At 40.4% G+C, this 12,771-nt stretch overlaps 1 protein-coding gene across 1 annotated transcript; it reads right to left on the reverse strand.

Annotated features, from left to right (window-relative positions):
* Positions 1-878: 878 nt before the first annotated feature.
* LOC144694237 (extracellular calcium-sensing receptor-like) lies at positions 879-11,268 on the reverse strand. Its single transcript, XM_078564581.1, is given in 7 exon segments — positions 879-1,792; positions 2,301-2,424; positions 5,022-5,057; positions 5,059-5,250; positions 6,280-7,083; positions 10,297-10,588; positions 11,144-11,268. Coding segments are annotated over 6 exon segments (2,328 nt in total). The 5' UTR covers positions 10,555-10,588; positions 11,144-11,268.
* Between the last annotated feature and the right edge of the window lie 1,503 nt (positions 11,269-12,771).

The following is a 12,771-nucleotide window of genomic DNA, read 5'->3' on the forward strand; positions in this document are numbered from 1 at the left end:
TCTTTGAATAGAGGTTTTTCTATTACCAATGTCAAGCTGACTGTTCTATAAGTTCCTGGGCATGCTCTGTTCACCTCCTTAAATGTAGGAATGATGTTAGCTATCCAGCAGTCATCTGGTACTGTACCTTATTCAATATAATTATTCATTATGTGTAGTAATGCCTCTGCTAGCTCTTCCCTAGATTATTTAAAATGTGTGGATGCAATCCTTCCAGACCAGGTGTTTTATCCTCTTTGAGTTTGATTAGGTTAATCAGTACAACCCCCCTTTTTTATTTTAAATGCACTTATCTCATTATTCCCATCTCATCATTCTATGGCATGTCCACTTATTCTATCTCCCTGGCAAATACTGAAGTGAATGATTATTTAATATATTTGCCATCTCTCTATTGGTACCTGTGGTATTAGCCTGTCTCTCTCTTAATGGTCTTATTCCCACCCCAACTATCCTTTCTTTATTGATGTGTTGTAAAGTATTTTACTTTTTTGCTTGATAATTAATGTCTTAATTCATCTTTACCTTCTGAATTGCTTTCATTTATTTAATATCACTGCACTTAGTAATTTTTAATGTTTTCTTAAACTGTGAACTCAAAGCATAAACAGATCAGCCATGATCTTATTGAATGACAGAGTAGGCTCGAGCGCCTGAATGGCCTACTTCTGTCCTATTTCACATGTTAGTATGTTTGTATGTGCCTTACAGTTCTGTTGCACAGTAGGTGGGGCTTAGCAAAGGGCATACAGAGTTTAGCCATTTGAAATGTAGAGAAAACAATTAAAGTGATCAGGGAGGGTGATGTTCAGTGTATAGTAAGATGATAGACGTGCTTGACATGATGGTTGCTATGGAACTGTGCCAATGTGTATTCCTTAAAGCTTTTTTGAAGGTATTTTCTTCATCAGATTCCTTTTTGTATTTTTCTCTGGTCTGAACAAGATAATGTAACATTTTGGGCCAAAAATGCACAAAAGCAAACCAAAGCTGGATGACAAAATAGCAAAGATTTCAACGGCTACTGTGTATTTACCAGGCGAGCTTACATAAGCTGGGATGAACGTCAACCATACTGCACAGAAGATAAGCATGCTAAAGGTTATGAGCTTTGCTTCATTGAAATTGCCTGGTAGCTTTCTAGCCAGAAAAGCTAACACAAAACACAACCATGATAAAATGCCAATGTAGCCTAATACACAGTAGAAGGCGATTGGAGACCCCACATTACATTCCAGAATAACCTTTGCATTATGATATTGCACGTATTTTGTTGAGAATGGGGGAGCTACAACAAGCCAGGTGACGCATATCAGAATTTGGATGAAAGTGCATAAACAAACGATGAGCCTTTGTTGCAAAGGCCCAAACCATTTCATCAGATTCTTTTGGGGAACAGTTGCCTTAAATGCCATCAGCACGACAATCGTTTTCCCCAATAAACAGGACAAGCAAAGGACAAATGTGATGCCAAACAACGTGTGCCTCAGTACACAAGACCAGACTAAAGGCTTGCCAATAAATGTAAGTGAGCATAGAAAACAAAGCACCAATGAAAACAGCAGCAGAAAACTTAGTTCAGAGTTGTTGACTTTAACTATGGGTGTATCTTTGTGATATAGAAATACTGAAGCAATAACCAAAGTGATGCATGCTCCAACTAATGCAACCGTCATCAGGATAATCCCCATCGTATCTTCAAAGGAGAGGAACTCAATTTCTTTCAGTACACATCTTTGGCCATCATCACTGGACCAGTATTCCAGAGGGCATTTCATGCATTCTAATGAATCTAGAAGAATTTAATCAGCAATAGATACTTGTTAATAATTAACTACAAGCTTCTGTTATTCCAAGACTCAAAGAATTGTGCAGCGCAGAAGAAGGCCATTCAGCCCATTGTCCCTGTACTAGCTCTTTGTAAGTTTCACTCCCCTACTCTATGATCATTATGTTGCAATTATTTTTTTTCCTTTTCAAGCACAGATATCTAATTTTAATTTGACAGTTGAATCTGCTTCCATCATCCCAGTCAGGCAGTAAATTCCTGATCATAACTCCCTGTGTTAAAATTAAAATTCTCCTCATCTCTCTTCTAGTTCTTTTGCCAATTGCTTTAAACTTGTGATCTTTGGTCATCGACCCTCCTGCCAATTGAAACTGTTTTGCCTTATCTACTTCATCGTAACCCTTCTCAATCCTTTCATATTAATGTATTTGTGATTTCAAATGCTATGATTCTAGTGAAGATTATACAAGTTTTTAATAAAACTTTTAAATGGAAAATGACATTCACTAACTTGTTGTATTGCTGATTTCACCTTCAGCACATGGAATGCAGTCAAAGCAGCAAATGTGTTGTCCATTTTGTACGGCTTTCCTTGTGCCATATGGGCAGCTTTCACTGCATACAGACTGTGGGACCTTCATAACAAAAGAGAAAAAAAACATGTTAAAATTTGTAGCTGAGATTTTAAGGATGAAAACTTTTTGGGGGTGGTGGTGGGGGGGGTGGATCTTATCTGTTCAGTACAAATCAGGCGTCTGCTCTAACCTCCAAATGTACTGAATAGGAAGTTTTGCACCATTACCATCACCAGGCCTAATTTAAAAGCAATTGGTGAACTACCAACGCTATCTGAACTCACTATATTGGGAAGGCAGGAAATCATGAAGGTAGCACCTTTTAGGGGAAGTGCACATTTTGATGCTGGATAATGGGCAGCAATATTCTGGGATTGCAATCATGATTTTAGCCATGGCTCCTTGAACCACTGCAGTCCATTTGGTGTAGGTACACCCACAGTGCTCTTAGGAAGGGGGTTCCAGAATTTTGACCGAGTGACGGTGAAGAATGATGATAAAGTTCCAAATCAGAATGTGGGAGAGTTCCCATGCACCTGCTGTCCTTCTCCTTCTAGGTGGTAGAGGTTGTGGATTTGGAAGTTGCTATTGAAGGAGGCTTGATGAGTTTCTGCAGTGCATCTTGTAGATGGTACACACTGTGCATCGATGGTGGAGGAAGAGAATGTTTAAGGTGTTGGATGGGACACCAATCAAGAGGACTACTTTGTCCTGGATGGTGTTGAGCTCCTTGAGTGTTTGTGAAGCCACACTCAGCCAGGCATGTGGGGAGTATTCCATCACACCCCTGACTTGTGCCTTGTAGATGATGGACGAGTTTTGGGGAGTCGGGAGGTGATTTACTTGATGCAGAATTCCCAGTCCCTGACATGTTCTTGCTGCCACCATTTTCGTATGCCTGATTCAGTTCAGTTTCTGGTCAATGGTAACCTGCAGATTGTTGCTGGGCGATGGGAGCTTCAGCAATGGTAATGCCGTGGAGTATCAAATTAAGATAGTTAGATTCTCTTTTGTTGGAGACGGTCATTTCCTAGCACACTGGTGATGCAAATGTTACTTGCCATTTATCTGCCCAAGTTTTAATATTGTCCAGGTCTTGCTGCACGAGAGTACAGACAGATTCATCATCTGAGATATCATGAATGATACCGAACACTGTGCAATCATTAGCGAACATCCCCCACTTCTGACCTTATGATGGAGGGGAGGTCACTGATGAAGGAGCTAAAGTTGGTTGGGCCTAGGATACTACCTTGAGGAACTCCTGCAGTGAGGTCCTGGGGCAGAGATGATTGACCTCCAACAACCACAACCATTTCTTTTGTGCTAGGTATGACTTCAACCAGTGAAGACTTTTCCTCCTGATTCCAACTAATTTTAATTTTGCTCCGTGATGACACAATCAGTTAAATGCTGCCTCGATTCTCACTTCAACTCTTGCATTCAGCTCTTGACTCCATATTTGGACCAAGACTGTAATGAGGTATGGAACAAAATGACCCTGGCAACCCCCAAACTGAGCATCAGTGAGCAGGTTATTGCTGTGTAAGTGCAGCTTGATAACACTGTTGACAACATCTTCCAGCACTATGCTGGTGATTGACAGCAGACTGATGGGACGGTAATTGGCCAGATTGGGCTTGTTCTGCTTTTTGCAGAAAAAACATACCTGGCAAATTTTCTACATTGTCAGGTAGATGTCAATGTTGTACCAGAACACCTTGACCAGGGGCATGGTGAACTCTGAAGAAATCTTCAGTACTACTCGGTAGGATGTTGTCTTGCAATAGTCTTGCTGTATGCAGTACCTTCAGCCATTTCTTGATATCATATAGAGTGATTCAAATTGGCTGAAGACTGGCATCTGTGATTGTGGGAACCTCAGGAGAATTCTGCGATAAATCATCCACTCGGCACTTTTGGCTGAAGATGGTTGCAAATGCTTCAGCGTTGTCATTTACACTGAAGTGCTGGACTTCCCCATCATTGAGGATGGGGATATTGTGGAGCCTTATCCACAAGTTAATTGTTTAATTACCCACCACCATTCATGACTGGATGTGGCAGGACTGCCAGCTTAGATCTGATCCATTGGTTATGGGATTGTTAAGCTCTGTCTATCACATGCTGTTTCCACTATTTGGCATGTTGCAGCTTCAACAGGTTGGCACCTTATTTTTAGGTATGCCTGATGCTGCTCTTGGCATGCTGTTCTGCACTTCTCACTGAACCAGAGTTGATCATCTGGTTTGATGGCAATGGTTAAGTGAGGGATATTCCAGGTGGTCACGCTACTGATTGTGCTTGAATACAATTCTGCTGCGACTTTTGGTCCACAGTGCCTAACGGATGCCCAGTTTGAGCTGCGAGTCAATGGAAGTGAATTCAGTAGTAACTTTCAAAACGGAATTAGATAAATACTTGATGGAATAAAATTGTAGTGCTATGGGGAATGAGCACGGGAGTGAAAGTAGTTGGATAAAGCTTCAAAGAACCAGCACAAAAACAATGGTCTGTGTTTGTGCTGTAAAATTCTATGATTTCCATTTCTGTGAAGAGGTGGTTTGTGACATCACCTCCAAATGGCCTGGCCCTCTTCCCCTAATAAAGTAACAACTCATTAAACAAAGAAACATTGATTTTTAACAGAGGCTTACTCTTGTTTCGTTCCCATGCCATATAATACTATCTTCAATTTATCATAAATTGTTTTCCTGTTGCTGCAGATGCATCGAAATAACCAACGGTTACGTGTTCAACCAAACCGTTCTTGTTCTTCTGCCAGTTTATAATATCATACGATGCAGTAGGATCCCCATTTGGATCAAAATATACATGCTCTCCAAGGCGGTTTGTAAATCTTACTTCTTTCAAATGCTGGAATAGCTTGGAGTAGTGACCAGAAAGCAGAGTTTAGTTATTTAAAGCAATTCAAAGATATGTTAAGGTATTCATTTTAAGACATTCAAATAACATAGTCCACTTTTAAAAATTTTTTAGAAAGGCGATTAATGGTAATACCAATAACTTCAACCGTAATGTACTGTATACAGCTAATGCAAATTTTTGATTGGCATCTTCTTCCCCACTCTCCCTTGGCCATCTCAGTTTTCTTGGTTATCAAGGGATCTAACTTGTGCAGATGTTGTTTTCCACGATACTGGTCATTTGTCTGTAGTTTAGCCAACTATTCATTCTACATATACGAGTCTCTACAGAGATTGTTGTTGAACTATTTGATTACAGTGAGATCACAGTCAAGCCCAATCCTGTCCCCATTCAGTGTGCACACAAATGCATGATTCAATTCAGATCATTGCATACAAAGCAAAGGCAGGAGCCCTGGCTGTTTACCTCCTCCTAATCTCTGGGTTATAGGAACAATGCTGGTACCTTGCTTCCAATCTTGCTAAGATCGTTTAACACAACATGGATAATAAACTGATCCTGGGTCCTGCCAATTTTTTACATCCTTCCACAATGGGCAATATAGTGGAGCCTGCTATAAGGCAGACTAGTTGAGGTGAACAGCATAGATGCATTTAAGGGGAAGATTGATGAACACATAAAGCTAATAGAAGTTCATGCTGCTCAGGTGAGATGGAGTGGGAAGATGCTCAGATGGCAAAACCACTGGCATAGAACAGTTGGGCTGAGTGGCTTGTTTATATGCTGTAGGCTTTATTCGATTTTATACATTATGAATCTATAAACCTGGGTTGGGTCAAGACATTTATTTTTAATGATGGTGCATTGTCACTGTCATTTCTTTATTTATAAATGTTTAAATAAAATTGTAATTTGCCATAAACCATCCTAACAATGAAAGCCATGAGTACAGTTTATAGATCTGCATATTTGAAATTGGCATTGTTAAATTCAACATTAAAATATTAATTTGAACATTTCCCTTACCTGCCATGGCTTGATGTTTGAAACATTAGCACAGAGATAAGTTCCCAAAAGTTCATCTTCACAAAATAGCAAGCTGTGGAGTCCATGAGCTATGGCATAAACTGCTTTGTAGACATTATAGGAAGCTCTCAACTGAGTTACATCAAAGAAGGAGTTATTCACCTTGAGTAAGTTTTCATGCCCTGTACATTTCTTGGTACTGAGCACAGATATGTTAAATGTGCAACCAAACATTGTTTCCCAGAAAGCATTCACAAAACCATCAGTAGAATACGATGTAGGGCGTAGACTCATAAGGAAATGTTTAAATTCTGGGATTGCCATTTTGTGACTTGCAAATCCTATCGTTCCCCCGAGAGATTTGAAATTGTGTTTTGTGGAGGGTCTTGCTGCTGTAATCCATGCTTCACTGGCTATCCACTGAATCCCAGTGATATTCTGATGGACAATTTCCTTCAGCAAAGGGTAAAGGTCACCCTCGGAAGCAAAAGCCAAGATAACCTTTGCAGTTGACGTTTTTATAATGTCTACAATCTTGAGTATTCTTTCTTTAGAATATGTTCTGAGAACCATTTCTGAGAAAGCGATGCAGGCTCCAGCTTGTTCAACGAGCTCGCTAAATGCTTGGATTCCATAGCGACCATATTCATTGTCACCTCCAATGGTCCCAATCCAAGTCCAGCCAAAATGTTCTACTAGCTGAGCTAAAGCCTTCGCCTGAAACAAATCACTCGGTACAGTTCTGAAAAATGTAGGGAATTCTTGCTTGTTGCTTAGACATGCACAAGTAGAAAAATAGCTGACCTGCAAAGTTTTGAAGAAAAATGAAATTAAGTGTCATGATATGTAGTCTTCTTTTGGGACATGGCCCATTAACAATAGTGTTTTCCTTTAGGACCCTGAGCAAAAGTATATTTACCGTTAACAGTAACTGTACATTCAATTCAAACAAAATCTGAACCGGTTTCTCGATGGAACGAAGATCATGAGGTACTTGTAATATTAATAAGTATCAGAGTAGTCTCCCAGACTATACTTAGGATGCCCCAGGGGGTCCCAACAATATTTCAATTACTCCCCCCTCATTGTCTCAGTTTTGATCTGGAATTTTGCCTCCAGATCATGGTTCTGGGTGAGTTGGAAAGTCTATGAATTGTGATGCATGAGGTTGGATGACCCTGTGGGTCGTTTTCATCTGTTAACATTAATGGCTGCGAAGTTAGGTGGGCTCTATTATGGACTTTCACTCCTCCGCATTATACTCCTATATTCACTGTGCCCAAGAAATCTAATAGCTATAAACGGAGAAAGAGGAAACCCTGCAATATAATGTTCAGGTGCAAAGCAGGGAGGAGCTGAACCACTGATTTAAGCCATGTTTAAAAAGTACAACAAACCCCCCCCAACTCATTTGAAGTTTATATTTGATAGACCAGGTTCACACCCTGCTGCTCTCAATTCTAAATACTTTGAGTCTCCATAATTCAAACTACAAACATCCAGTCAGGTTTCTGCCCCTGCCCAAATTCTAAAATGGCCCTTATTAAAGGCAAAAGTTGCATCCAGTGTAGCAATGACCATGGTAAACTATTCCTCCTCAGCCAATCGAAAGCCTCTGATACAGCTGCCCATGCCATCCTCCTTCAACACCTCTCCTTCATCATCCAGCTGGGTGGGGATCACTCTAGCCTGGTGCCATACATATCTATCTAGACACAGTCAGAGAATCATTTGCAATGGTTTCTCTTCCAGACACTTCACAATAACTTCTGAATCCCTCCAACCATTTATCCTTGGCTCCTTCCTATTTCTCATTTACACACTGCCCCTCAGCAATATCATCCAAAAATACATCAGCTTTCACATGTGCACAAATGTGAATTACCTCTCTCCAACTCACCATTACGTCTCTCGACCCCTACAATGTTTCTGATTTGTCCCTGATTACCAACATCCGTTACTGGATGAGCAGGAATGTCCTCCTGCTAAACATTGGGAAGACAGAAGCTATTGCCTTTGGTCCCTATCACAAACCTGTTTCCTAGCCATTGAATCTACCTTTTCTCAGGCAACTGTCCAAGACTGACCAGGCCACATGTATCCTTGGTATGATATTTGATGCCAAGGTGAGGTTTTGATGACATATCCACCAGCATCGCCTATTCCCCCTTCCATAACATTACTCAACTCTTCCCTTGCCTCAGCTAATCTGCCACTGAAACTGCTATCCATAACATTGTTATCTCTGGAGTCGACAATTCCAATGCTTTCCTGACTAGCCTCCCATTTTCCACCTTCCAGAACTTAAGGTTTTCGAAAATTCTGCTACCCACATCCAAGCCTGCACCAAATGCCATTTAATCACCGGCCCTGAGTTTTCTGGCCTACATTGACTTCTGATGTGTCAATGTCACAATTTTTAAATTGTCAGCTTTGTTTCCAAATCTCTCAATGTCCTCATGTCTCGCTAAATCCATCTCCAATCCAAAACACTCCCAAGATCTCTGTACTCCTCCAACCCTGGCCTCTTGCACATCCCCAACTTTCTTCGCCCCACCCATAGTGACCATGTATTAATTTGCATATAAAACCAAGGCCCTGAAATTCGGTTCTTGGACCTCTCCTCCTTTTTACCTTTCTCTTCTCATTTAAGCTGCATCTTAAAATCTACCTCTTTGACCAAGCTTTTGGTCATATGTCTGAATCAGCACAAAAAATCTAGGATGACACTCTGATACAACACTGTTGGAGGTGCCATATTTGAGATGAGGTGTCAAGCTAAGGGCATGCATGCCCTCTCAATAGGAGACAAAACGTTCCATGTCATTTTTATTGAAAAAAAAACAGTGGAGCTATCCTGGTGTCCTGACCAATGTTCATCCTTCAATCAATATCACTAAAACTTTCTGTTTGCTATCACACTATTTTTTGCAGGAGTTAGCTGTGTTCAAATTGGCTGCTGTATCCCACTTTACATAAGTGATTAAACTTCAAAAGTACTTCATTGACTGCAAAGCACTTTAGGACATCTTGAGGTTGTGGCAGGCACAATATCAATGGAAGTCGTTGTTTAATATCTCCTTGTGTGACTCGGTGTCAAAATTTGATAGATAACGCTGCTATGAAGCGCCTTGGGTGTTTTGGTACGTTAAAAGTGTTATACTAGCGCAAGTTGCTTTTGTTGACTTCCTCTTCTGAGATATTTCACTTCTTATGGCTCTAGATTCATGTTTGAAGTAACTCGACAACCGCAATAATCTTGCAGCGTAAAACATCGAATCGAACAGCACAGGAGGAGTCCATTTTACCCACTGTGGCTTTGTGGGTTCCTTGAAATTAATATTGTTAGTCCCTCGCCCCTGAGGCCCCTTTTCAAGTATGTATTCAATTTTCGTTTGACCATCGAATCTGCCTCCACCACATTTTCAAGCAATGTATTTCAGGTCATAGCAACTCACTGTGTATAAAAAAATAAAAGACTCACCTGCCTTCTGGTCCTCTTGCCAATTATCTTAAATCTGTTTCTTCTGATTATCAGCCATCTTGGCAGTTTCTCATGATCTACTCCATTGATAGTGAGGCAAGCTATTTGCAGAGTTTGTGAAATACCCATTTACATTTTTTTTTTTGCCTATATCCTCTGATGGGAGAATCCAGAACGGGGAGAGGCGGGGGGCGGGAAGGGGCGAAGATCTTCAAATTACAGCTAGGCTAACCATGGATAAAAATCAGGAAGCACTTTTTCACACAATCGGTGGTGGGAATCTGGAATTGTCTCCCCACAAAGCTGTTGGATCGAGAGGCCAATTTATTATTTTTTTAAAACGCAGATTGATAGACAAGGCTGGAACCAAGGCAAATAGATTGAGTTAAAATACAGACCAGCCTTGGTCTGATTGAATGGTGGAACGCGCCTCCTCTTGTTCCTATGTTGTGACCCTTGATGGGCTTTACAACTGGTTATTATATTCATTCATCAACATATTCGTGAAAATCGATTTTATTGAATTGCCTTACCATTGAAATTCCAAAAGGTGCCACTGCCCTTGCTATGGTTATTGACTGTGATGATCCAGATTCCCCAATGATCGCTGTAATAGGAGAATCTCCTTTGCAATTGAATTCTGGAATATTTTCCTCTTGTCCATTTACCAATGTCAGGGCTGCTTTGAGAGCCAGGGATGGCGAAGCGCAGGAATCGTGGATCCTGTAGCCTAGCGTGACGTTTGGAAGTATAGTTGGATCCTGGTTTATCTCCTTTATTGCAAAGATCATTACCTGTGTCCAGCGAAATGCCCGGAGATCAAAACTGCAGGATAACAGCGACAGGATGTGCACACACTTTTTATGACACGTTAAACGATTTGCATTGACAACAGTTTCACAAAGAGGAAATGATAGAATGACGGTAACAGAGATCGAAAAGGCAGTTCAATTAAACAAATGACTTGTTGGGGCGCTTGTTACTCAACTATTCCATACGAAACTAAAAAAAATGATTGAAGTGATCTTTAAGATTACGGTACTTCAAAATAAACAATCGAATTTACAGGTGAGAAACGATGTCTAGATAATTATATTGGTATGGGACATGAACAATATGTGTACACAGGTAAAGTCAACCTGATAAAATTAACACTTCCTTGAATTGTAATGAAGGAGTTTAACAATTTATAGCTGATAATTCGAATCCTGCGGTCTGGAGACTAAAATGAGTTTGTGCGTACAAGGGAAGGGAGCCGATTACATATTAAAACCGTAACAATACGTACTCAAGGTCGAGAAGACTTTGCTCTGATCAAATGTTCCTCTTAACCCAGCTCTGAACTTCAAAAATGACCACAAGGTCTAAACATAGTCTCACCTGACACACTCTGAACGTGCTGGTCTCGCTTTAAATGAATGGTTTCTTTTCAATTCTTTATTATAGATGGGAAATATTCCACCAATGACGATGTCCCCATCCTCATACAGTCCTGGCAAATAAAATTCTCCAAAAAGTTTACGCATTGAATCACCTGTTCCCAGTAACGGGAACGCAACACAAACCACCCATTGAAACAAGTGATGCATCTCTGACACTGCGCGCTCTTCGTTATATTCTGCAAGGAATCAATGTGCCTTTTATAATGTTTTATGGAGCCCACAATGCTGATTACAACGAGTTGATTCAGCTGGACTAATCTCAAGAAATCCCCAAAGATATGCCATTGTTACGTTACATGAATCTCTGAAAGATCAGAGTGGAAGGTACATCAAAATGTTACCCCGTTAAGCCTGGTCCTCAAGCAATTTTGTCAATTCGGGGACCCACACGAGTAACAGATTAAAATTCACCTAGTTAATTCAATTAAATGTTATTAATTAACAATGTTGGACTGGATTTAGTTAAGTATTCAACAATGTTTTGCATATCCAATTTGTTATTTAACAAACTTTTTTCCCCTCGGTTTTAGGTGGTGTGTGTCAGCTTTGACTAAGTAGTAGAACTCTGACCTCGGAGTCACACTGTGTTATGCAGGTTTCAACCTCTTTCTAAAGACTTGGACACACCATCGAGGCTGGCATTGAATGTAGTGCTGATGATTGTTGTAGCCGTCAAGTTACTGGAGGTGAAAATAATCTTGAGCAATAGCACAAAATTGATGATAGCAAATTGGCAGCATATTCTCTTTCATTTATCTTTAGTCAGAAAGTAAAAGCTTTGGAGAGGATGCAGAGGAGAGTTACGAGAATGGTACCAGGAATGAGGGGCTTCAGTCATGTCCAGAGATTAGAGAAGCTTGCAACAAAAGCAGAAAATGCTGGAAAAACTCAGCAGGCTGAGCAACATCTGTGGAGAGAGAAACGTTTGGAGTCCCTATGACCCTTATGACCCCTCTGAGGTCATACAAGACTGGAAACGTTAACTCTGTTAAGTCTGTATGACCCTTCTTCAGAGGGGTCATAAGGGTCATAGGGACTCGAAACTTTAACTCTGTTTCTCTCTCCGCAAATGCTACTAGACCTGCTGAGTTTTTCCAGCCTTTTCTGTTTTTGTTTCAGGTTTCCAGCATTGCTGTACTTTGCTTTTATCTTAGAGAAGCTTGCATTGTGTTTCATAGAGCAAAGAAGGTTTCATAGAGCAAAGAAGGTTTCATAGAGCAGAGAAGGTTTCATGGAGCAGAGAAGGTTTCATAGAGCAGAGAAGGTTTTATAGAGCAGAGAAGCTTAACGGGCAATTTGATCAAGTTCAAAATCATGAAGGATTTTAATAAAGGAAATAAGAAGAAGCTGTTTCCAGTGGCAGTATGGTCCCTAACCAGAAGAGGCATATTTATGATCATTGGGAAAAGAATCATTGTGAGCTAAGAGGAATTTTTTTTTTGTGCAGTGAGTTGTTGTGATCTGGAAATCACTGACTGAAAGGTCAGTGGAAGCAGATTCAATAGTAACTTTTAAAGGACAATTAGATAAATACTTGAATAGGAGAAAATTGTGGGAAAAGAACAG

The sequence above is a fragment of the Cetorhinus maximus genome, chromosome 19 (assembly GCF_964194155.1).
Source record: "Cetorhinus maximus chromosome 19, sCetMax3.hap1.1, whole genome shotgun sequence".
Lineage (NCBI taxonomy): Eukaryota > Metazoa > Chordata > Chondrichthyes > Lamniformes > Cetorhinidae > Cetorhinus > Cetorhinus maximus.